This window comes from Nanorana parkeri, unplaced genomic scaffold (genome assembly GCF_000935625.1).
Source record: "Nanorana parkeri isolate BGI_ZX_2015 unplaced genomic scaffold, ASM93562v1 scaffold143, whole genome shotgun sequence".
NCBI classification, from domain to species: domain Eukaryota; kingdom Metazoa; phylum Chordata; class Amphibia; order Anura; family Dicroglossidae; genus Nanorana; species Nanorana parkeri.
The window spans coordinates 1,480,317-1,505,678 of record NW_017306411.1 but is presented as its reverse complement, the minus strand read 5'-3'; the positions used below and the strand labels follow the sequence as shown (position 1 = coordinate 1,505,678).

At 41.4% G+C, this 25,362-nt stretch overlaps 1 protein-coding gene across 1 annotated transcript in view; it reads right to left on the bottom strand.

Annotated features, from left to right (window-relative positions):
• Window positions 1-15,523: 15,523 nt before the first annotated feature.
• LOC108785110 (interleukin-18 receptor 1-like) overlaps window positions 15,524-25,362 on the bottom strand; it is a 33,148-nt gene continuing 23,309 nt past the window's right edge. The window contains exons 3-5 of the mRNA XM_018554119.1: window positions 24,156-24,317; window positions 19,973-20,128; window positions 15,524-15,962 (exon numbers count right to left, since the gene is read on the bottom strand). Coding sequence (XP_018409621.1) covers window positions 15,571-15,962; window positions 19,973-20,128; window positions 24,156-24,317 — 710 coding nt within the window. The 3' untranslated portion in view covers window positions 15,524-15,570. The remainder of the gene's footprint in view (window positions 15,963-19,972; window positions 20,129-24,155; window positions 24,318-25,362) is intronic.

The following is a 25,362-nucleotide window of genomic DNA, read 5'->3' as shown; positions in this document are numbered from 1 at the left end:
CGCTTTACTCATGACAGTCTTGAGGTAATCACAGTTGACATTTCTGAGGTAACTGCTGAAAAACACCCAGTGGCAGAGATGTGTGTGTGTGATATATCTAATTATATATATTGACCAGATGTTTCCCATCCAAAATTCTGATTCAAACTCCAATCCACCACTCGCTGTCAGTAACAACGGTATCCCACGGGCATACCTTTCTATCAACACCAGGTAGCTTATCACCTGCAATAGAAATCAGAAAAAAACAGCACCCACAAAGCCATTTATATTTAAGTATTGCGTCTGTGGCAGTTCTAACATGTACACAAACTCCCGACCACTTTAGCTGTCGGGAGTTTGTTTACCCTTTTAGTCCTGGTTGCTGGCATTTTTGGGGGAAGGGGGTGGCGGAGGAAAGGAATTTTTGTAGCTGATGTGTGAAATGTATCAGGTGCCTGGGAAGATTTTCATTAATCTTAGACATATAGTTTTTCCCCTCTGAGGAACGTTTATCCGGAATGTTTATTTGAATAATGAATGTAATCAATGTGCACTGGAACCTGGATGTGTATAGTCCTTCAAATAAATATGATTGGTATCAACAAAAATTATGCTTGATTGAAGATGTCTTGTTAGTATGCAGCAAAACATAACAAGTGACCCGGTTAATTGGTATGCAACGTACCGCTGAGTTATGGTCCCACTTAATATGAGAGAAACCTCCAATTTGTATATAGTGGAGACTCGAGTAAAGTTTTACTCACGGTTACTTGCTCTTTTTAACCCGACGGTCAGGTATTCCAAGAAATGTGGGCACTTGGAGTGTTGTTACAATGTGTACTCGTTATGTTGCCCAGGTGGTATCCAGGTAGTTCTTAGGGTAGATTCCTTAAGACGGCTGGTGTTTTCAGGGGAGTGCCAGGTTCGTTTCCATTAAACCCTATTGGATCCAGATTGCCGGCATGAATAGTCTTTTAGTCCCGCTGTTTAATCAACCACATATCAGGTAAGCATCCTGCAACGCATGACGCGTTTCGCCCCTCCTACGTTTCTCGGGGCTTCGTCAGATCCTGTTGGGTTATTCAATCATGAGGCTTTTATCCATCTGCTCATGTGTTCATTGTTAACCCATTTAATGCCATGGTTGATCAGGCACGAGGATTTTTTCGTTAGATTATGCATTTGTATATTTATTTTCTGAACGGCTGTCAGACATAAAATGACATTGATAAGGGATAGGACCAAACAGGATCATGTTTTGGGGATATTTTTACTTTAGGGATTTATTTACCACATGTGTTGTTGAAGATTTATTTATTACGTAAGTTATTAAATCCTGTTCATGATTTCATTTGGTATGTTAGGTAGATGATGTATCAAATTTATTTACATTATTAAATAGTTCCCATTATCATGTCCCACACACTGGATGCAGGAAATATATCCCCAAAACATGATCCTGTTTGGTCCTATCCCTTATCAATGTCATTTTATGTCTGACAGCCGTTCAGAAAATAAATATACAAATGCATAATCTAACGAAAAAATCCTCGTGCCTGATCAACCATGGCATTAAATGGGTTAACAATGAACACATGAGCAGATGGATAAAAGCCTCATGATTGAATAACCCAACAGGATCTGATGAAGCCCCCGTGAAACGTAGGAGGGGCGAAACGCGTCATCCGTTGCAGGATGCTTACCTGACATGTGGTTGATTAAACAGCAGGACTAAAAGACTATTCATGCCGGCAATCTGGATCCAATAGGGTTTAATGGAAACGAACCTGGCACTCCCCTGAAAACACCAGCCGTCTTAAGGAATCTACCCTAAGAACTACCTGGATACCACCTGGGCAACATAACGAGTACACATTGTAACAACACTCCAAGTGCCCACATTTCTTGGAATACCTGACCGTCGGGTTAAAAAGAGCAAGTAACCGTGAGTAAAACTTTACTCGAGTCTCCACTATATACAAATTGGAGGTTTCTCTCATATTAAGTGGGACCATAACTCAGCGGTACGTTGCATACCAATTAACCGGGCCATTTGTTATGTCTTGCTGCATACTAACAAGACATCTTCAATCAAGCATAATTTTTGTTGATACCAATCATATTTATTTGAAGGACTATACACATCCAGGTTCCAGTGCACATTGATTACATTCATTATTCAAATAAACATTCCGGATAAACGTTCCTCAGAGGGGAAAAACTATATGTCTAAGATTAATGAAAATCTTCCCAGGCACCTGATACATTTCACACATCAGCTACGTTTCCATCCAGCACTAGACACTTTAATCCCTGTGTTGTTTCCTCGCAATTGAGGACCACTTGTTAATATTGACAATACTGATCAGTAAGCTCCTTATATGTCTGTGTGTTGATCTGCACGATTGGATTATTGCAATAATCATTTTTAAAGGTGTGGTGTTAGTGTGTTTCAACTGTGCAGTCATCTATGTACATTATTATCATGTATTTCGTTTTGTATAAATAAAATACCATTTTATATTAATATTTAACTCTCCGACTCCCCCCCCCCTCCTTTTATCGGCTGCACTCTGTTCAGAGAAACCTCTCTTGGTTGAACAAATTACTTTGTCAATGTTTCTTCACAGCCTCTTCACATGCACTAAAGCCATAACCTCAAACTGCCGATAAAGGTCAGTGTCTGGAAACTTCTTTCAAGTATACAAAGCCCAATCCTTTTTAACTTCCTTTCCAATTCCACATCCTCCTCAGTATTCAGTGTTCATATAAACACAGAGAAGGCTTATCAGTTAAAAACATTTATTTAAATTAACAAATCAAACCAAATGCACTTTCATAAACATAGAAGCATATATACATGACGAAAACTTGATTCTCCCAAGCATGTAGTACCAGGGAGGTGACGGACATTAACCGACCTCAATTGACATGTTTTATCTATCACAATAACGTTTTTGACAATTTTTTTCTTATAAGCCAGAATGCATTTTCATACACGTGAATGGGATTTGCTTCAAGGTTTGACATTTTCAGACTTCATGCAGTATTCAATGAACCTCCGGTGAACTGAACCCAGGAACATACACTCATCCCTACTCCAATAAAGCCACTTTTTGAGTTTTTTTCTTCCATGGCTTTTTTTTTATGGCTCTAACATTACTCACTCTGCACTAAATAATGCCCAGACCTTAGATCAAAAGGATTCCCAGCTGGCAGTGAGAAACTCTTCTAAAGATGCCCATACACTTTACAACCATCGCAAGACATTAGTCAGGCAGATCGTACTCTCGATTAGTCAGGCAGATCGTACTCCCGATCATCGCAAGCCAGCTCCCCTGAGGGGCGGGCTTCCGATGACCGTAATGCTGAACGGGCAGTGTGCACGTGCGCACACCGGCCCGTTCGGCATTTGTCTCCCGAGCAACGTTCAAACCAGCCGAAAATCGTACGATTTTCGGCTGGTTTTCTAGCGTGCTCCTTAGACAAAAGACGTGACCGTACAGTAGGAACGGTCGCACGTCTTCGTTCACACTGCTCGATTCTCGTACGATCGCGGGATTTCCCGCGATTCTCGTACGAGAATCGAGCAGTGTATGGGCACCTTAACCCAGACTTTCTTTGCGGCTGTATATCATGGAACATACTGTTGCCACATGACCAGTTGTATTGGGGATAGTAGACTTCAATACTGCCTGTGCTGGTTCGACTCTCATCTGTGGTTTGGATGGGGGAGCAACAGCAGGATTTGGTAAGTGACAGGACATCAGGTAGCGGGAGAATGAATCAGGTGAAATGCAGAGGGTCAGGATTCCTTGAGAGATTTCTTTAAGCTCCTAGGAGACCAACCCTAAATACTGGGTGACTTTGGATGGCCCAGGTTACTTGACAGGTCTGCAAGCCAAAACAGTGACCTGCCTGCAGGTAATGTAGGAAATTGTAGAAGGAAAGGGTTGGCAATGGCTGAAGAGAGACTGAAGGTGCAGAGTTAATTGAGGACTGGGAAGAAGCATTAAAGAAAGATAACGTGGGGGGAAAAGTCAATAATATGAAGTGACTTCTTTAAGTGGAAATTGTTAGTTTTCCTCCATAAAGTCTGTAGAGAGTTAGGTAGTTGTTTGCTCTCTGCAGCTGGTGAGACAATAAGGCAGGGGTAATAATCCTTAGGACTATTAAACTCCAATCCATAACAGTGGAAGAAAGCAAATTTTTAAGGTGCATTATCTGGTACATGTGACCCTGGAATGAATGAACTCTGCTGCTATAGTGGGCTGCTAGAACAGAGCATCTGCTCTTTGCACTCTGCCGGGAATGATTAAAGCCAGCTATGCACACATTGAATTTCAGCGGGTATCCCTCGATAAGCTGATCAATGAAGCCGGTTGGAAAATTCTTGGCCAAACGGAACTAGCAGCCAATCAGCTGCTAGCTCTGTTCAGGTATTCAGATGACCACTGTCAGAATACAAAGGAAACAATGGGGGATCCGTCCATTAATGCTCATAAGCATGAACAAAACAATAGAATCGTGTATACATGGCTGATGTCTTGTTCAGTAGTTATCCTCTAAACGCGCATACCCATATTTCAGATATACTATAATACGTATATTGAGAATCATTGCAAGTGCAAAGATTTGTAACCACAAATACTATTCAAATATAAATCACCCCAGGAGTGGCGAGAGCAGATTTTTTTTAACTTTGATTTGGGATTTAGACTCCAATGAAACCAGATCCATTAGCTGATTTGAGACTCTAGTGGAGTCATTTCAGGCTTAGAAAGGGATTCTTATGACCTTTATGACTTGTGTTTTTCACAGTGTTAAAGCGGTCTTAGCAAGGTACGTATTCTCTGCAAGTTACTGTCATACAATTAAACAGTGAGTTTCCCCACTAAGCATGATTGTGTCTTGGGCGTGAAGAAGTGTCGCAGGGAAGCATCAGCCCGCGATTTTTTGGTCGTTGCGATGTTGGGACATCTCGGGATCGGACAAACAAGTTGCTATAAGTCTCGGTTAGAAGAGGTATGGTACACTGGTGCCGCGGAGCTCACCGATCAAGTACCTCACGCTGCCATGTCCAGGACACGCCCCTAAGCATGATTGTTGTGGTTAGCAAGTTTCGCTGTGCAATAGTGAGAATTACTAACCATCAGGTTAGGCTCAGAGAACACACTCCCATATTACACAATTTGGGTTACATTTTTCTGCATATGCCTGTCATAAAGAACTAATAAACAGGAAAAAGATTTAACAGGTATGCAACGGTCATCTTAGCACATTTCCATTCTCAATAGAAAACAATATGATCTGGAAGAAGAAGGCAAAAAAGCGTGCCCAATTAACCTTTTACCTTGTACACTGGCTGGAAGATTATTGCTCAGCTTCAACAGAGAGATTGCTTAACACGGTGTTAGAAAGGAAACCACATGCCCTAGTTAATGGTAAATGTTGGGGGAAACAATTTCCTATGTTTGCACAACGGTTTTTTTTTAATGTTTTTTTTTTTTGCAAGGGGAAGATCAACGCACTTGATGCACAGTAGAGATGAGTGTGAATGTAAACAGTAATGCTTGCCATACACAGGAAATTTTGTAGCACTTTATACCAGCTTCAACCAGCTTTAAAGTGACATTAACATAAACCAATACTGTAATGTGTGCCTTACTGTAATCCATGGTAGTTTCCCTTCTTTTTGCTGCTCTTCCTTTTAAATCCGTGTCTCTTCTCATGCTGGGGGAGAACTTCCCTTTGCAGCTGAGTGCCTCTTCCTGTAGTGCTGGCTCAGGTTGTGAACCTACACACAGACACCATGGGGTCTATTCACGAAGCAGCCGAAGGATCTAGCCGTAGCTTCGGCCGATCCTTTGGCTAGCTTCGGCTAGCTTCGGCCCCAGGACCCCTGCTTCTGACAGCTGGGCGGAGCCAGCCGTGATCTTACGGCTGGCTCCGGCCACTTGCAGAGAGATCAGCGTCCCTGGTTACCAGCTAACCAGGGACACTAATCTCCAGACAGCAAATGCTGGAGGGATAGACAAAGTGACAGCATTAAAAATAGTGACGCTGGTTTAAAATATATCTTAAAGTAAGCCTTGCTGTGTTGGATACTCTTGTTGCTGTAATGCTGAAGGATATAATGCACAGGATTTTCCTAAATTAAGTGGCTTCTCAGTGTTTTATAGGCCTCAGCAACTTTAAGCTGAACTCCAGAGAAACAGCTTAATGCACAGTTGACATACTGTAAGTTACTTATTAAGAGAGGTACACGTGTGTGTGGCCCTGTCCTCAGGGTTATGGGCAAACATGCTGTAGCCACGGGTTGCATGCATAGTGGTAGCCGGGTGCACACCCATGGGTGCTAAAATGTGCATGAAGATATGCGCAAAAATGTGAATAAGCGTGTGTGCAGAATATGTGGAAGCCACACTGCCTCATCGAGGCCCTTCTGTGTAGTGTGGTCCTAACTCTAATCTATGAGAGCCTCCATCTTGGAGCATAAATGGCAAAGGATGAATTGGGTACAGATTCGCCAGGTGGTAGCCCAACCTCCTTAAAGGCACAGGGACACACCAGAATGGCAGCTGGAGCCTCCAGTTTTTATGTACTAGCTGTATTTCTATACTTGGAAAAAATTAATAAAAAAACTTATGAAACTAAAAAAAAGAATTAAGAAAAAAAAAAATTTCAAAGTCCCCCTCCCATACATACACACATGCATTTGAATACTGAAAAATGGCCTGGATGGGAAGGGGGTCTAAACACCTGGTCTTGAAGTGGTTAAAGGAGAACTAATGAGGCTAAATTAGGAATTTCCCTGTGAAATCAATTTTGGCAAAATCACTCAGTTTTTCCCTAGTTGTGAAGCAAGGTAAAGTTCGGTAAGCCGACCTGTGTTTACTTTACACATGCAATCATGTGAAGAAGCTTTTTGTTCAAGTTCTCTTACACATAAATAGATGTTTGTAGTGATCACAGATTGTATTAATTTCATTACACTTCACCTCACTTCACATTTTAGTTAATCAGGTCACAATTAGGTTTGCGAAAGATGTTTCCTCAATATGGTTACACACTGATGTAAAAATAAACTATGAAAAACCTCACTACAGTCTGTCACTCTCTTAAAGCCGAACTCCAGTTACTTTGCATATGTTCTTTGGAGAATATACTTTGGAGTGCAGTTTTACATGTTTTATATTTGGAATTATGAAGCTGGAAATGGGTGTGAACTGGCCTGCTGTGCAAATCAGCCTCAGCATACCATTCTTTCATAGCTCTGCCAGCGGCTGGTGAAGTCATGTATAGGGGTATGACACTAAATCGGTTTAAGACCAAAGGAAATCACTTTGACGCTATGCTGAAGTAACCTGTCAGCTATATGGTTTTGTGGTTAACAAAGGAAAGGGCTGAGACAGAATGACCTAGATTTTCTTAAACAGGTGAATACTGTTTGAAAGTGTTTTTACAAGACGAATAAGTGTGCATTATATGGTCAGTGAAGTATTTTTTAGAATAAAGATTTTATTTGGCAACAGGTATTTTTTTGGTACCTGCAGAAAATGTATATAGCTTAAAATGATAACATTAATACAGCCACTACATCTAAGGACTGGTAAGCTGCAATATATTACATTTTGGTTCTTGGGTTTGGATAATTGCCATTCAAGATGTATAGACTGTGTCATAAAATCAATAGAATAACTTATTAATGGTCACCGTAAATAAAACAAACTTATTCATAGTTTGGGCTTTAAAATTGTGTTTTGAGGAAACCTGTACCCAAACAATTATGCAGATTTCCATTGCTGAGCTCTCCTTCTCAATATGCTACAAGGGTGAGTCAAAAATGATCTGCACTGTTAGAAAAGACAAATACATAATTTTTCGACATAATCTCCTTGCTTTTCAATACACTTTGTCCATCTGTCAACAAGCTTTCCCTCATTACAAACATGTTTTAGGCTGAGCTGCGAGCCACAAATGCACCGCTGTCTTCACTCCTTCATCAGAGGTGAATCTTTGTCCTCGTAGGGCTGCTTTCAGGGGACCAAACAGGTGAAAGTCTGATGAAGCAAGATCAGGACTGTAGGAAGGATGCTTTAAGACCTTGAAACAAAGTTTTTGCAGATTGTCAACAGTGTGGGCCATCCTTGTTGATGGCTAACACTTGTGCAAACTTCCTTGAAAGTCTCTATCCATTCATACACACTTCTTCATGTCAAAACACTTTCTCCATACTGCGCACAAAGTCTTCCATTAATAACGGCACTAGGCACACCCTCAGACCACAAAAGACTAATAACTGCAGGCTCCTCTTCTTTCGTGCAAATGACAAGTGGGCCGTCCATTTTTTCTCGCACCGCATTTACAAAAGAACATGTTCATACCTGCGCAGCAGTGACTGGGGAGACAGTAGCCTTGAACAGAAAGAGCTGATAAGACAGTGTGGCCAGCAGAAGTTTTAATATAACCAGAGTGCAAATAATTTTTGACTCACCCTCGCAGTTGCCTGACTCTTATGCTGATCCAATGGCTTCAAAACTTACCTGGAGAACTATGCAGTCCCTTACCTGTGGAACTATGCAGTGCAGCTGTTCTGACTTGATTTGCTGCATACATGTTCCAAGTCAGGACTAAAGCCAGAGGCAGCCAGGCAACTTGCATTTATAAATATGTGCTGGCTTTGTCATTATTTAGAAGCTTGCCCTGAACAATGATATGTAGCTGTAAATCGGCACTGTAGATCAGCAGATGAGCAGTGATGAGATGGCAAAATTATGGAAAAAAGGTGAAAACAGAATTTTCCAAAACAAAAAACATTATACATTTGGTAATTGTTTATGATACACAGTACTTTTGCAAATTCATTGTCATCCATTTAGGGTTTACATCTACTTTAATGCTGTTGGGGGATTTTGAAGTTTGCCTGTTTCTACTCTAACATTTAGACATGTTTGTATGTTGGATAGATCACTCTGTGACATAGATCATAGACTCAGCTGTTTTATATATCTGCCTCTAAGAACACTTTTCAGCACTGCTGGACAGGTCATTCTGTTTATCAGACAACCAGAGACTGAGGGGGTTATTCACTAAAGAGCCGAAGGATCCAGCCGTAGCTTCGGCTGATCCTTCGGCTCTCTTCGGCTGCCTCTGCCCTTCGGTTCAGTCGAACCGAAGGGCTGCTGTACGGGCTATTCACAATAGCTCGTATAGCAGCCGAGCAGCTCAGCCGAGTTGAAGGCATATGCTTCGGCTCGACTGAGCCGAAGTGACAGCCGAAGCGTGGCGAAAGGTTGGCCGAAGCCGACCGATCGCCACGCAAATGACAGCTGGGTGGAGCCCTCCGCCTAGTTGTAATGACAGATCAGCGTCCCCAAATGACCTGGAGATGCTGATCTGTCATTAAACAATAACAACTGATGATCAAGCAGGGGACAACATACTTTACTTACGACCAGTGGGAAAGCATTCGGAGTATGGGTAACAACTCACCTGGCTATAACTACTGCTCAACTTTGTAGTATATTGACAATACGGTCCCCAAACCCAAAGTCTCCTACAAGGCCATGGATCGGAGAAGAACATTGGTTCGCTCTGTTAAGTATTTCATGAATAAATCTATGTGCATGATTTGGATAACACAGAAAATTGTTGATGGTTATGACACATGAAAGTTATTGTACCTTTATTAATGCTCAACACAATAAAATATTTTTTGGGGAAAAAAACAATAACAACTGGGCGAAGCCAGTTGTGACGTCATGGCCGGCTCTGCCCAGTTTTTCATTGGCCGGGACCTGCTAGAAGACTCTGGCAGGTGGCGGCCAATAGGAAAAAATTAAATAAAAATATTTCAAAGAAAAGAACAAAAATTGGGCGGCGCTAGTGGTGACAGCTAGCTCCGCCCAATGTTTGTTCTTTTCTTTGAAATATTTTTATTTTTATTTTCCTATTTTCTATCATTTTTAAAATAATTTTTTAACCCTTTTTTTCTTTACTCACTGCCGTTCGGCCCCAGATGTTGGATCGGCTGAGTCGAACTCCTTCTGCACTTCCTTCTGACCAAAGGCAGCCGATGTACGGCTGATTTTAGCCGATGTACAGCTGAAATCAGCCATACAAGACTGAAGTGAATAGCTGAACGTTGTTCTGCTCACTTCACTTTGGCTGGGTTATTCACTTAGCTGCCTTCGACAGCTTTGTGAATACCCTGTAACTCTCTGCAAAGATGTTACAGTCTGATTGTTCAATCTGATCCTTTAGATCTAACAAGTCTGTAATGCAAGGGCTGATTGGATACATGGATTGGATTGGATTGATTAAATAGGTTCAAATTGATTGATTGCATAGTTTTGGTAGGTCTAAACTTGATTGTATAGCCAGATGTAATGTGCATAGTGACCCTACATAGTTTTAGCAGATCTAAATTTGATTCTACAGAGGTTTTATGGCCAGACTGTAACGTGCATGGTGACCCTACATAGTTTTAGTAGATCTAAAACTGATTGTACAGAGATTGTATGGCCAGATGGAATGTGCATAGTGACCCTACATAGTTTGGTAGATTTTAAGTTGATTGTACAGAGGTTGTATGGCCAGACTGTCATGAGAATGGTGACCCTAAAGCAATGAGTGACAAGCCAGATTTTTTTTTTAAAGTGGAGCTTCCCTTTTAAGTATGTTAAAGCATATGTTTAATTCAGGTTGTTGTGTTATGCAAAGTGGGGGAATAACTATGAAGAAGGAGCCTAAGCAGGAACCAAACTACCTGAAAAGGCGTGCTAGCACACATTTTCATATGGTACTGTTCACTTTATTGGGTTCCATTAAAACATGTTTTACCAAAAAAAAAAGTGCAGGGAATATTTCACTGCACAACAAAGCAGAACATTGACGTGAACAGCATACATAGACCACAATGCTCTTAGAACGGTTCCTAAGTTACGAAATGTGTGTTACACCACAGGAAATACACACGTAAATTGGCCAAAGGGTTTTGCTATAACGGGATTCCATTGCTAACCTTTCTTTCTGTAAATGTTAGTTGCCTGTTGGTCATACTGTTGGTTCCATTACTTTCTGCGTCATTGACTCAGAACAAGATTAAAAGTTCTGACTTCATTTGCTGCATGCTAGAGTCAGTGAGTCAGAACAGTTTCAAGCCATAGATTATAAGCCAGTGGTAGTAGTAGTTTCATAAAGATGTGAAATATATATATCAGGAAATGTATGTTACTTTTTTAAATATATTTTTCAACCCCAAATTAAGCTGTTCCAAATGATAAAAAGTAGGTTACTAGGTTAAAGTCTGTAGTTGCTAAATATTTTAGGGGAAAGAGTCTTATTGGAATCGAATGACATTATATCTGTGGGTAATGCTAGAAACATCACAAGCAGGCTACATGTTGTTTCACAGAGGATTTTACTTGCAAACACTCAGTAACAAATAGTACTTTCACATCCTAAATGTAGACACAAGTGAGTAGCATTTACTAATGTTCTCCTCTGACACAAAACTACGCATATAGTGGGCAGAGTCACACTCCAGCCGGAAAGGATCCCGACAATATTGTCGGGATCGACCCCACTGCCTTGTTGACAGCTGGCTCTGCCTCTCTAGAGCAAGAGCCAGCTATGGTCACCCCCTCCCCTGTTTGTCCCTCCAATGAGCACTGGAGGAAGCGAGAGATCAACAGTTTATGAGTGCTCAGTTTTTGATCTATAGAGCTGACGTATGACAGTTGCAGTGTCACACATCAGCTCTAACTATTGGGATAACTGCATTCCACTCATCCCATACTTCTCCTTTGCAGAAAAACTTTTCCTATGCAGCTCAAAGGAACAGATTCTCTTAACCACCCTCACAAGCTGCACATACCTTTCCTTTGCTTCCTCTCAGCACCAATCGTTTGCCAGGAGCAATTGATTAGTACCCAGTGCTTCCAGGTATGGAGTATGTGATGCAATACCAGTCCTCCCACCTGGCAGCACTGGTGCTTGGGGACTGGCTGCTCAGGAATCCAGCTCTGCCACATGGGATTAGAAAATAATTCTTAGTCATGACTTGGGGCATATACAAGGCTGCTCCTGAATATCATAGCATAATACGACAGAAGGAAAGTGAAGGGAAGATCCATATAAATAGGAGTGGCAGTTAAAAGATAAGTTCACCTTTGGTGGGTTCTTTTGCATGATAGCGACCATGCAGATAGGAGACCCCAGTACGTTAAAATAACGAAACCTTTAAAAAATATTGACTACTGGAGATGCTCCAGCCATTTGGTAGCCCTAAAGCCTGTCATTTACGCCCATATTTCTGATGCCTTCTCACTGTAACCTATAGATATGCTTGCTGTTACTATGTGAGTACAATGATACATGCAATTTGTTTAGATAATAATATGATGCACTAGAGTTGCTTTTGATGTTATTTTATACACTTTTTGTAGAAATAGCTTCACTATATAGTATATACAGTACTTGCCAGACTGGTGAAGCTGTTGAAGATTGTTGAGCTTGTTGTTTTTGTTTTTTTTAAACCATTTTGAAAAATATATATACGTGGTCACTTTTGAGGCGGTGATCTGACATATGCAGGATGGAAACTTACGGTACACATTTGCTTTTGTTTATTTTATGTTTTTGATTTGTTAATTAGAGTGCACTGACACCTTGGCTTCCTGTTAACCATAAATGGCTGTTAAATACAGTTAGATATTCAAACCAATGCTAACGGTTTGTAAAATAAATTTATTTTTTAGTTACATAACTTAAATAATAGCAAAATGTCATACAATAAGATAAAATGTGGACCACCTTTGAAATACACCATATCATAACACTGCAAGTTACATACCTAATATTAAATTCGCCTAAGCAAGTTATAATAAAAACTTCCATATAAAAATGAGTATGTTTACAGTTAAATTATTACATTTTAACCTTTAAACAATGTACACAACCAGGTATGAAAAAGAAGGTAAACTGGAAAGTTGTCTTTCCTGACAACTTTTTTTCCACAGCACTGTTCCCTGGTAGAGTATGATTATTATTATTATTATTATTATTATTATTATTATACAGGATTTATATAGCGCCAACAAATTGCTCAGCACTTTACAAAATAGTGGAGGCAGTACAGTTACAATACAATTTGCAGTACAATACAGTTTCAGAACAATAGGGTTGGGAGGGCCCTGCTCGTGAGAGCTTACAATCTAGTAGGAGGGGCAAGTGATACAAAAGGTAATAATAATTGATGACTATGTTCTCCTGTGACCTGTCCTTTATTCAGAAAAAATGGAAAACCAGCTGCGCTCCTTACCGGAACAATGGAAGACCTGCAACAGCAGGTGGGTGCTTGTATAGCGTGTATAGCACCAGAGTATAAAGAAAATGTCACCAGCACACCAAAAGTAGTTCAGCAAAAGTCAGTTTATTGACACTTTGCCATTCAGTACAAGTGCTTTTGGGGCCTCAAGGCAGTGGAGGACACCAAATGCTGTTGGGGGATTTTGAAGTTTGCCTGTTTCTACTCTAACATTTTGGGGGGCCGTCACCGCAGCTCCTGGTCAGCCCGCCCGCATCAAGCCCGGCTCTCTAATCGGCCACCGCTCGCTCCTGAAGGGGGTCCTCTGGAGGCCCCCGCGGATCAGGCAGACGCGGCCACCTAAACAGGCCCTGTAGAGGGCCGCCTGCAGGGGCCTCCAGAGGACCCAATTCAGGAGCGAGCGGCGGCCGATTAGAGAGCCGGGTCTGATGCGGGCGGGCTGACCGGGAGCTGCAGTGACGGCCCCCCCACTCCCCTCGCTACGCCACCGGCCGGGAGTGTCGGATGTGCAGAAAGACGGCAGAGGGATGGAATAGCTGCGGCCACAACAGACCCCCACAACCAGGGTCCAGGGAGCCCCACTGTCCACCAGGCTAAGATAAGGTGACATTTTTAAAATAAAATGTTAAATGTTTTATTATTTTATGTTCCTGAGACATTTTTAAATGTCCCGGGAACATAAAGTAAAACATATTTTTTTTTAATACTTACATGACCTGATCCACTGACAAGCACAGCGTCCCGGCTCTCACGCTGTCATTATATGCATACAGAGCGTTACGGTTACTATTTAAACCGGCGCACTGTGTGCAGATTCTGAGAAGATACGCTATTAGCGTAGAGGGAGCGATGCAAAATGCGCAGCCGGCTTCGCCGCTACGCTAATAGCGTATCTTCTCAGAAGCTGCACACAGCGCACCAGTTTAAATAGTTACCGACACGCTCTGTATGCAGCTTCTGACAGCCTAAGAGACGGGAGCCTGCCCTTGTCGGTCGTTCCAGGTGAGTATTAAAGGGTTATTAAACCCTCTGGCTTTTTTGCATATATATCTACGGCTAACAAGCAGTAGATATATGCAAAAAGTTGGAAAAAAACCCGCTTTATGGGCCAAAAAAAATCTTGCACCAGGGCCCTTTGTTCCTTAGGTCCGCCACTGCCACAAGGGTACCCCTTCATCAGGCTCAGAATGTTGTTAGACTGTGTCATTCTGAGCCTGATGAAGGGGTACCCTTGAGTCCACGAAAGCGCTTGTACTGAATGGCAAAGTGTCAATAAACTGACTTTTGCTGAACTACTTTTGGTGTGCTGGTGACATTTTCTTTATAGTCCTGTCCTTTATTCAGGCATACTTTATATTAAGTATAGTGACATTATTGTCATAGTTGACACACAGCCAGAGAGAGGTCAGCATTTTGTTATGGGGCCCCATGACCTGTAGTTATCCCCCTGATAAGGATCCTTCTCCTGGTATGTTAGCTGTGTGAACTGAGCCTTTTCTATGCAATTGCTATATCCACACTTTACAGAGGTAAGCTGGCATAAGTGAAAGATACAAGGTTATTTTATAAGCAAAGGTTCTGTGTGGGATATGACTGCTTTGCCAAAATGTACACTCAGTAACAGAGAATGGACTTTTCACATATGATAAATATTAATATATTCCTCATGTCAAAAAGAAAAGACTTTATGCTTTGACTGTGCATTTTCCTATAGGGCTTCCCTGAAAACAACAGGTATAAAGAGGTCCTTAACATTTCTATCTACCATTTATGTTTAAGTAAAAAAATATTCAAATGGTGCATGCAAAATGTCCTCTCATATGAACAATTGTAGGCTGATTGACGATTTCCCTTATAATGGTAAATCCGTAAAAAAATAAGTCAAGGCAACTGGACTTGCTGTATTTTTCTTGAAGACGTTTCACTGGTCGTCCAACCAGCTTTCTCAATTCTGAATTGAAAAAGCTGGTTGGACAACCAGTGAAATGTCTTCAAGAAAAATACAGCAAGTCCAGTTGCCTTGACTTATTTTTTACAGATATACTCTGAGGTTATAGTTGTACTAACATGTTGAAGAAAAGGGCATTAGGGGGCTGAAGTTCTGAACTGAGGAAAAGGTAGGACTAAGTAGGACTGTTGTTGTTGAAAGTGAATGTAGAGCCCATGTATAATTTCTTGCACTATCGCAAATGAACGTCAGGCTTCATCTATGACTGTCATGGACAAAGTTATTTTGTATGTCTCTTTTCATTCTTTTATTCCTGAGTTAAAACATCAATTATATGTTTTTCTTTTCTTGAAACTTGTATTTCCTTCAGGTTATGAAAATCACTTCTTGACAATGCTGGCTTTGCTGGCATTAGATACTGCATTTTCTTCCAAAATCCAGAATTCAGAGGACGAGACTTCTCTCCTTTCCATTTAATCCTATTTGTTGTCTTGAGCAGCTGCAAAGATTCCGGTATAACACTTAGCTCACTGAGAGGTGTGAACTCAATCAGAATAACTTTAATATTCCGTTCCACCAATGCTTTGTGTAAGCCACTTTCAAGCTCATACATTACTTTATCAGAGGTATAATTTTTGCTGAAGACAATGATTAATCTCCTGCTCTTCTCCAGAAATGCATTCATGTCATCAACCATTGCTGTATTGGTGTTAAAAAGAAGACAATAATATTGCATAATAGCTTAAACCTTAAATATTTTCTGCTAATGAAACTCCAGTTAATGGTTATAACTGTGGTTTTTGAAAGTACTAGTTATGCAAATAGCAATAAACCACACGGTATACACAACTCTCTTATTGAACTATATCTGCGATCAAACTTTTTTGTTAATTTGGTTAAAATTGTTTTAAAATATTTCCCTTCACTTCTGAAGACACAAATGGAAGTTAGATGAAATATGTCTGAAAGTGGGATAAAAGCAAAAATTTCCAAGCACACTTACCAGGTAGCCTGCAAAAAACACATTGTCTAATCGTAAGGGTTAAAAACAGAGGTTTTAGTTGCACAACTTTTACAAAATATGTGAAAGCCACACTGCCCTGTCAAGGCTCCTCTGTGTAGTGTGGTCCTAACTCTAATCTATGAGAGTCTCTGGGGTCTATTCACGAAGCTGCCGAAGGATCTGGCCGTAGCTTCGGCCGATCCTTTGGCTAGCTTCGGCCCCAGGACCCCTTCGGTTCAGGAGAACCGAGGGGGTGCTGTACGGGCTATTCACAATAGCCCGTACAGCTCCCGATCATGGCCGAGCGGCTCGGTCGAGCCGATCACATATGCATCAGCTCGGCTGAGCCGTGCAGAAAGGGACACTGATCTCTAAACAGCTAACTCTCCCTGGCGCCCCGGGAGCCTCCCGCTCCCGGCCGCCCAGGAGAGAAGCAATGCCGTGTCTTTTTTTTTATTCTGACACGAGCGATGTCAGAATAGAAAAAAAAATGTCTCCCATTAAAAAGCATTGGAACATTACTATTGGCTATTTCAATTTACAATAGCCAATAGTAAACTAGCATTGTACCCGCCCTCTGCAGTTCCCCATCAGGTCCATCAGCAGAGGGCGGGAACAATGCTAGTTTACTATTGGCTATTGCAAATTGAAATAGCCAATAGTAATGTCCCAATGCTTTTTAATGGGAGAGATTTTTTTTTCTATTCTGACATCGCTCGTGTCAGAATAAAAAAAAAAGACACGGCATTGTTTCTCTACTTGGCGGCCGGGAGCAGGGGGCTCCCAGAGTGCCCGGGAGAGTTTTTTCTTTTTTTTAAACTTTTTTAAACTTTTTTTTTTTACAGCAGCAGAGCCGCCGGACAATAGGAAACTATTGGGCGGAACTAGCTGTCACTGCTAGCTCCGCACAATCGTTTTCTATTTACTTTTTTTACCTTTTTTCACTCTTTTTCTGTTCTGCTCGGTGCCTCTGAGGGACCGAGCAGAACAGCCGAGCCAAATGCCGCTCGGCGGCATTCGGCTATTCTCTCACTGCTGTTCGGGATCTTTCAGAATAGCCTGAACAGCAGTGTGAAGCCTGCCGGGGGTTCGGCTCAGCCGATCCAGATGTCCAGGAGTCGAACTCCTTCTGCACTTCGGGTCAGCCGAACATGCTGAGCATGTTCGGCTGATCCGAAGCCACACAAAGCAAGCCGATGTACGGCTGATTTCAGCCAATGTACGGCTGAAATCAGCTGTACCAGCCTGAAGTGAATAGCTGAACAGTGTTCGGCTCACTTCACTTCTGATCGGTCATTCACTCGGCTGCCCTCGGCAGCTTTGTGAATAGACCCCTCTATCTTGGAACATATATAGCAAAAGATGTTTTGGGTACTGGTTCGCCTGGAGGTAGCCCATTCCTCCTTAAAGGCACAGGGACACACCAGAAGCCCCCACATCACAACGGCAGCGGCAATGGCAAAAGTGAGATAAATCCTCCTAGTAGATCGTTGTCACAGCAGCAAGTGTCCGCTTTGGAAGATTTGCCCTCTATTCCTCATTTGATGACAACTCTAGTTTTTAGATTTTCCCTCACATTCAATTTTAGTGACAGTAGTCACCAGGACAAACAGAGGGTGAATCTCCTTAGAGGGACACAGATTACAATTAAAAAAATGTCATGAGTTCTTATCCTTTGCCAGTCTACCAGAAGTGAACAAAAAAAAAAGATAGACCTTAAAGCTGAACTTGAGGGAAATTTTTAAACTACCCATCAGAATGAATGGCACTGCATCACAACAACACATCACATGCTGTAGCACGTGTTAATATGTGCATGGCCTTGTGTTGCAGTAACATGCTTGTTAACACACTCATTACCACAATGCAATAGTGATAATAGAGATCAGAACAAATAGAGCTGGTGACTTTACTCAGGAGGGAAACAGAGGGAAGAATACAACATATGTATAAGGGTTCTAATGCTTCCCTGCTCCAGTCAAATCTAAAATGAAAATGTTTTGGCTATGCATCCACTTTAATCGAAATGTTATACATGCCATCCAAAGCATATTTTTGTTTAACATCTTCAAGTATTAGTTGCTGAAATAGTACTTTACTCATCTTGTGGTTTGAAAAAAAAATAGAACTGACTAGGAAAACACTTTTTAAAATAAATTATTTGTTGTGTATAGCCTTATGTCAAATATTTGTTTGTGACATAAAAATAAATATTCACAAGTTTTATTTTAAATATCTGGTAACCTAATATCCCTTTCTATGTATGTGGCCCAGACACAGACGTAGCTGATTGAAACATTTTACTGTTACCCTGCTGGATCTAATTCTATGCTGTTGTAGAGAGAACTCTGAAGTGACCCCTTACTAAGTGTGCATTAAAACTTCTTAGACTATATCACTTGCCATCTAATTGGTCCAAACAGGCACTGAGAATGGGAATAGGCAGCAGATATATACAGTAGTACTAGAAAGTGCTGGTAGACTTTGCAAGGCAAGTACCATGTGTAATGCTAGTTCCAGGTGCTCAAGGTCAATGTTAAGATGCAGACAGTGACACATTTAAGTCAGCTGTTTCAGCAGACAATCATTGTGAAAGGAGTGGATTCCAGAAAGCAGGCACAGTCAGAAGTGTTAAGGGTAGGCTTCAAATGTCTCTGGTTAAGCATGTTGTCAGGAGTTCCTATCTTACTGTGAGGACTGTATGACTAGTCAAGTATGTCAGAGACTGTTCCACCTTGGCTTGTGTTTCTATCAAGTGTGGCAGTAAAGTATGGCCACTTTGGCGCCCAGGACTCTCAGCCAGAGGGGCTGAGAGGTTCCACAATGTGAATACCTTTGGAGAGGAGGAACTGGCTGTTCAATCCCTTCCAGATTTTCCAGACTATAGTGGGATGGGATCTCCAGTCCTGGGGCCGGTTGTTGCCAGTGGCCAGGTTTAGCTGCTCAGGTGGCTGAGAGCAGCCTTATTAGGAAGCCAGCCCAGTGCTTTAGAGGAGAGTTCTGGGCGTGCAAGAGGCACACAATGACAGGCAGACGCTGCTGCGTGCATGAGCACAAGTGACACGGCCAGGAAGCATGGAGAGGTCAAGAGGGTTGGGGACCTTGAGATACCTGTCGGGGAGACAGAGAGGGACAGTGACCCACGAGGGGTGAATGCTAACAGGCTTGGAGCTGAGGAAAGCCACTGAGTAGTGCTGAGGACTGTATTCACAGAGAACTACGGTAAAGTCCTGGGACTATCACACGGGAGTGTATGGGACAGACAGAGGTCGGTGAGACCAACCACAATGTCTTGATGAGACTCCTGAATGAACTGTTATGCTTAAGTTATGCTGAATAAAGACGGTCCTTTTATGTTAAAGTCGGCTTCAGGAGTTGTCCCTTAGCGCTTACCGCTGTGCTATATTCCCCAAACTATCACACAAGCTTATTTCTGCCTCTTTCGCTTGCTGGGCAAATCTGCCTTTGTGGATTATTACCCTGTCCATGCTGACTAGCCTACACAAAGTTCAGCTGTTGCCTAAATATTGAGCATGTTTCATTGCTGGATAATAACAAAAAGGATGCTGCCAAGTGCAAGTCAGTCATCTAGCTACCCATGGCACTACTACTAAGTTTAAAGTATTAGAATCTGTGCACAAGAACAAGAAAGTATTCTTAGAGAAGAATAGGAAAACAATTACCATTGGGGAACAGTATTTCTCACCTCCTCCTGGAGAAACATCTCTCTCAAAAATGCATAGTTTAAAACCAAAGCAGTTTTCCAAAACTGGGGCAAGAGTGTGTAATGCAAAATGTCTCTCATCACCCTGGAGGCTAGAATAACTTTCAAAAGAGATGTACGCATCATATTCTTTAGAATCTGTAAAAAGTGAATATAAAGGTATCAACATATTTTCAGTTGCAGTGTTTATATTGAGAAACATAACTTTATAAATAAGAGAAACATTTTGGGTAATGTGTTTTCATACGACTCTAATCATCAGTCATACTATATACTTTTTATACCATAATTAAACTGCATACTAAATGAAGTGAATTTTAGATGTTTAAGGAAAAATATTATAATAAAAACTCTCCAACCAATGGCTGCAGGCCTTAAAACCACAGGGGGGTGAACAATGCCTGGGGCAATAGCCCGCACAGTAGACGAAAAGCTCAAGGCCTCATGCCCAGGGCACTGTACAGAGATGAAATGCCCACAAGAAGATGTCCCCTGGCATATTAAGTTACAATACGATGTATTCTGTTGAAACGAAATGTTCCTATTTTATCGTTCTATCTTTTGTCTCAACATATCCCGAACTTTACAAGGTATATGCTTCAAAAGTTGCTAAAATTGTGTTGGTATTTAACATACGAGAATGTTATCATAAATGTATATCTTTCTGACACGAATAAACTATTTTCAAAAAAAAACTCTCCAACCAAAAATGCTTGAAGGCTGTGGTCTGTAAAATGGAAATGTTACATATAAAGAGCTGACGGTGTGTGTGTGTGTGGGAAGGGAGGGGAGAAACTGCTGCAAGTGTACTTCTGATTTATAAGGAGAGTGAGGGGCAGGTATGAGTGAGGGGGAGTTTAGGAGAGGGTACATGAGTTGTTTGTTTAGGGGGAATGGAGGGATACAAAATAATTTAAAGAGGAAGAGGGAAGGGCAAGAGTGGGTTGAAAAGTGGTGGGAGGAGAAAGATAGAGAGGAGATGAGTCTAGGAGAAAGGGTATATGGGGGTATCCCTTCGTGGCCTGTCGGATCAAACTGTCCTCAAATAAATTAGGTATGAAGTGATCAGTTGTAGTTAGTTTATATAATCAATAGAGTCTTAGAATATATGGACTTGATTAGGAATTAGAAGTTGAGTGTGCAACAAGATCTGCAAAAAGATGGAAGTCGTTATAGACGATACATGATGCCCATATGTTTTAAAACTTATCTAAGGCATCCCTATCTACTGGTATAAGAAATTCCACATGAACATGCATATGCATTTTATCAGGTTTATAGAGATTCTGCCATTCTATGAGTAAGGGGGTGTTAGTTGGCTTCCAACTTAGCTTGTGGGAGTATTGTTAAGAGCACTGACCACATATGTAACTGTCATGCTTTCCACTGACTGCACCATAATGGAAAATAATTTTCATTAATTACCATTGTAAGGGGCATTCTTCCCACTGACCACTAATGTATGGGGGGGTGAGGGGGGGTTGTTTCTACAACTCATCTTGACCTCTTATATAAAGGACCACATCTCCAATAAGGAGTCACTACGGTTTCCACTTTCTTTCCTTCATTTCTCTCCACTTAATATTAATAATTTCATAATTATTACCCTCCATCATAGCAGTAGTAGAGTATGTACCATGTAAGCCATCAATTATTGCAGAAAGTGTGAGGTTTAAGTGATAGTCTTTATTGGCTAACTTAAGTTGATAAGGTGCAAGATTTTAGGATGTCTTAGATCTAGGGATACCGATACTAGTATCGCTGCAGATGCCGAGTATTTGGGTGAGTACCCATACTCACCCAAATGCTCTGATGCCTAGCCCGATACCCGAGCTTCCGGTATCAGGAAGCTGAGCAGCGAGTCATTACACGCTGCCTGGCTTCCTGATTGGCAGGGAAGCCGGCTCCATGATGCATCGTCACTTGTGGACCACAACTGTAATTTGTGACGAGGGAGCATGGAGCGGGCTTCCCAGCCAATCAGGAAGCCAGGCAGTGTGTAATGAGTCGCTGTCCGGTTTCCTGATTGGTCGGTAAGCTGGCCAATCAGGAAGCCGGGTGCCGTGCAATGAAGCTCCCTGATTGGCCTGGAAGCTGGCTTCATGCCCCCTCGTAACAAGAGAGCATGAAGCTGGCTTCCCGGCCAATCAGGAAGCCTGGCACTGCGTCATTACACGGTGCCTGGCTTTCCGATTGGCCAGAAAGCCGGCTCCATGCTTTCTCGTCATCCAGTGACGAGAACCATGGAGACGGCTTCCCTGCTAATCGGGATGCCGGGTGGCGAGCCTTTAAACGCTGTCCGGCTTCCCGGCTACTCAGGAAGCCAGGTGGTGAGTCATTACACGCCGCCTGGCTTCCTTAATGGGAATTTCGGTATCGGTATTCGGTATCGGCGAGTACCGGGAAAAATATTGGTACTCGATACCGAAAAAACAGAATCGGTGCATCCCTTCTTAGATCCCTTCTTCAGGCTTTACACAATTCTGAAGAAGGGATCTAAGACATGTTGAAAGTTTGCATCTTTAAGTACTTAAGTTAGGTAATACAGGATATCACTTACATTCCAAACTTTCATGAATATTATGCAAAGCAAAAAAATTGTATACCTAGAGAAAGGGGCATTAAAAAGGTGTCAAACACAATAGGTATGCCACTGTCAGTGAGCCCAAAAAAATGTGGTCTTGTAAAAGATCCACCAAGTTTTCACCTACTCATCAGTTGTAGATGGGGTAAGAGGGTGGGCATGTTACTGGGTGTAATTTATATGCAGGGAATCAGGGTTCCTTCAGGGTAAAAAATTTGAGAAAGGCTGAACTATTGCAAGTCACCTGTTACCATTTTTGCCTCCACCCCATCATTTTTGTTATATAGATTTATGTTATGTCTAAATCTAAGAGTAAAGAAAATAGGTCACCAGCACTCCATAAGTTAAAATGAATGAGTCCTTTTAATGGACAATGATGTCACAGAAATCCAACATGAGCCGACGTTTCGGGGCCACACAGGGTCCCTTCTTCAAGGGTCCCTTCACAAGGGTCACATCTCTTGCCTTGAAGAAGGGACCCTGTGTGGCCCCGAAACGTCGGCTCATGTTGGATTTCTGTGACATCATTGTCCATTAAAAGGACTCATTCATTTTAACTTATGGAGTGCTGGTGACCTATTTTCTTCAATCTTGTGTTTTGCACGGTGCCATCCGTGAAGTTACTTCGAGCACCATTTATTTGATTGTTGGCCGGGACTGCTGAAAGGTGTGCGGAGGGCACCTCCATCAATTGCATCTAAATCTAAGAGTAAACATTTAATATATTGCAGCTTACTGCATCAGTTTCAGCTGCGGCTGTATTAGTTTTCTTTTTTCAAGCTAAGAACATTTTTGAAAAGTGCAAAAAAATCCTGGGGATTCAGATGGAAATGCTGTATCCTTTCCATGCACTGAATTTAAATGTTAAATTATGTTATCGGTTTTATTTCTTTTGTTTCTGTGAACAACAAAACACCTCCCCTCTATGTAATGGAGATAAGAAGAAGGGTAGGTGTTTGAAGTCCAAATTAGGAAAGCAACCTAGGGTGACAAAACTACTCCTCCATAGATACAATTCATTGGGGTTGATTTACTAACCTTATAAACACGCCACGAACAAGTATACACCTCTGTAGTGTGTTCCCTCCCAGCATGATCTATGGGAGGAATCTAGACACCTTTGTAGTGTGTACACACCCATCAGGTGTGTTGTGCAAAGCCCTGCATGAATTGCAAGGTGATGTTGTGTATATTAGCTCTACATTGTATTGCTTGCGTTGATGAATGCAGGAATGTAAATGTATGATTTTTCCATATATGGCATTAGTGGAAATATGCTTTTAGAGACTTTTTGGTTGATAAATATGTTTTGCTGTGTAATAATCACACGCACCTAGTGCGTGCGTGTGTTTAGGTTAGTAAATCACCCCCATTGAGTGAGTGTTGTAACACTAGGACAGAAAAGTTTGTTAATGGCAGGATCACCAGGTGAAAATTAAAAAGAAAACTAATGCAGCTGCCATATCCAGGAACTGATAAGCTACAATATATAAAATTTTTGTTTTTGTGTTTATACACACTTTACTGTACTGTTTGCCTCAATGAAATGTCAAGTGTAACGTTGAGAATTGTGACACCTACCTCCAGTTGTCTCATCCAGTCCTGTGATGCTTCTGTACAATAAAACAATCTCAATTCTAAAGACGATGCACAGAATAAACAGGAATATAATAGCAAATGTACAAGTCACAGCTGCAATAATTGAAGTTTTGAAAACACTTTCAGGAATATCTGGATTTTTGTCTGTTTGAAGAAAAACAAGAATAAATTAGCATTAAAGCCTTCTTCCCACACTGAGCATATGTCTTTCCAATTTTACAATAATACATATAATAATAAAATGCTATAAATGTAATCGCATGACAGTATGAAAACTATCGCATGACAGTATGAAATAGCAACTAACACTTCCAGAACAGTGCAGCATATAAGTAACCTTTTATGGACCTGTGAAAATCAAGAAATTGTAAGATATAACTGTGCACACCAAAGTAAAACTGCCTTTGACATCTTTCAGGTACATGTAGTAATAACAAATCTAGTACTACTTTACTTTGAGGACTTACTACTTTGTCTCCCAACTTTACCACAACTTGGCAACCACTGGAGGTGGGCATTTGGGTGGGGTGCACCATCTCCCCATTGGCCTTCACTGTGGCAATGGAACTCATTATCAGATTATCTAAATGGGTGGAGGGAGTAGCACAGCTGCATTTAGTCAGTGGTTGTCACCAATACAAGCCTATATGACTGAAATAACAACATAGACAACAACTGTCCCCTGCACCAAGAGACTTCTGGAATAGCTTCATCAAAACATCACATAGGCGAGGATGAAAATTAAACCCAGAAGTCCCTCGCCCCCCCCCCCACATACAACGCAAACACGTGTAGGTGCGCCTACGTTCAAAAACGAAAATTGCACCACACATGTTACATATCGTTGTGAGCATTGGAGTGAGAGCAATAATTCTAGACTCATCAATCACTGGTAACACTAAACTGATGAGGAGAAAAACCATTTAGAGTGTCGCCTATGGGAAACTTTGCTTATTGTAGTTTTTTGCGGTTTCACGGGCGCACGCAATTTTAAGGCTTGACATGTTTGGTATCTATTTACCCAGTGTGACCCTGGCTTTTATATTTTACCAAAATATTGTGTATTTTATTCTGTTTCTGTGCACTAAATGTCATTTTAGTGTATTATATTCTAAAAATACTTGTTTGATAAAGATTTGCGCAAACACTGTGCGACATAAAAAATTTCAACAAGCTTCTGTGTATTCTA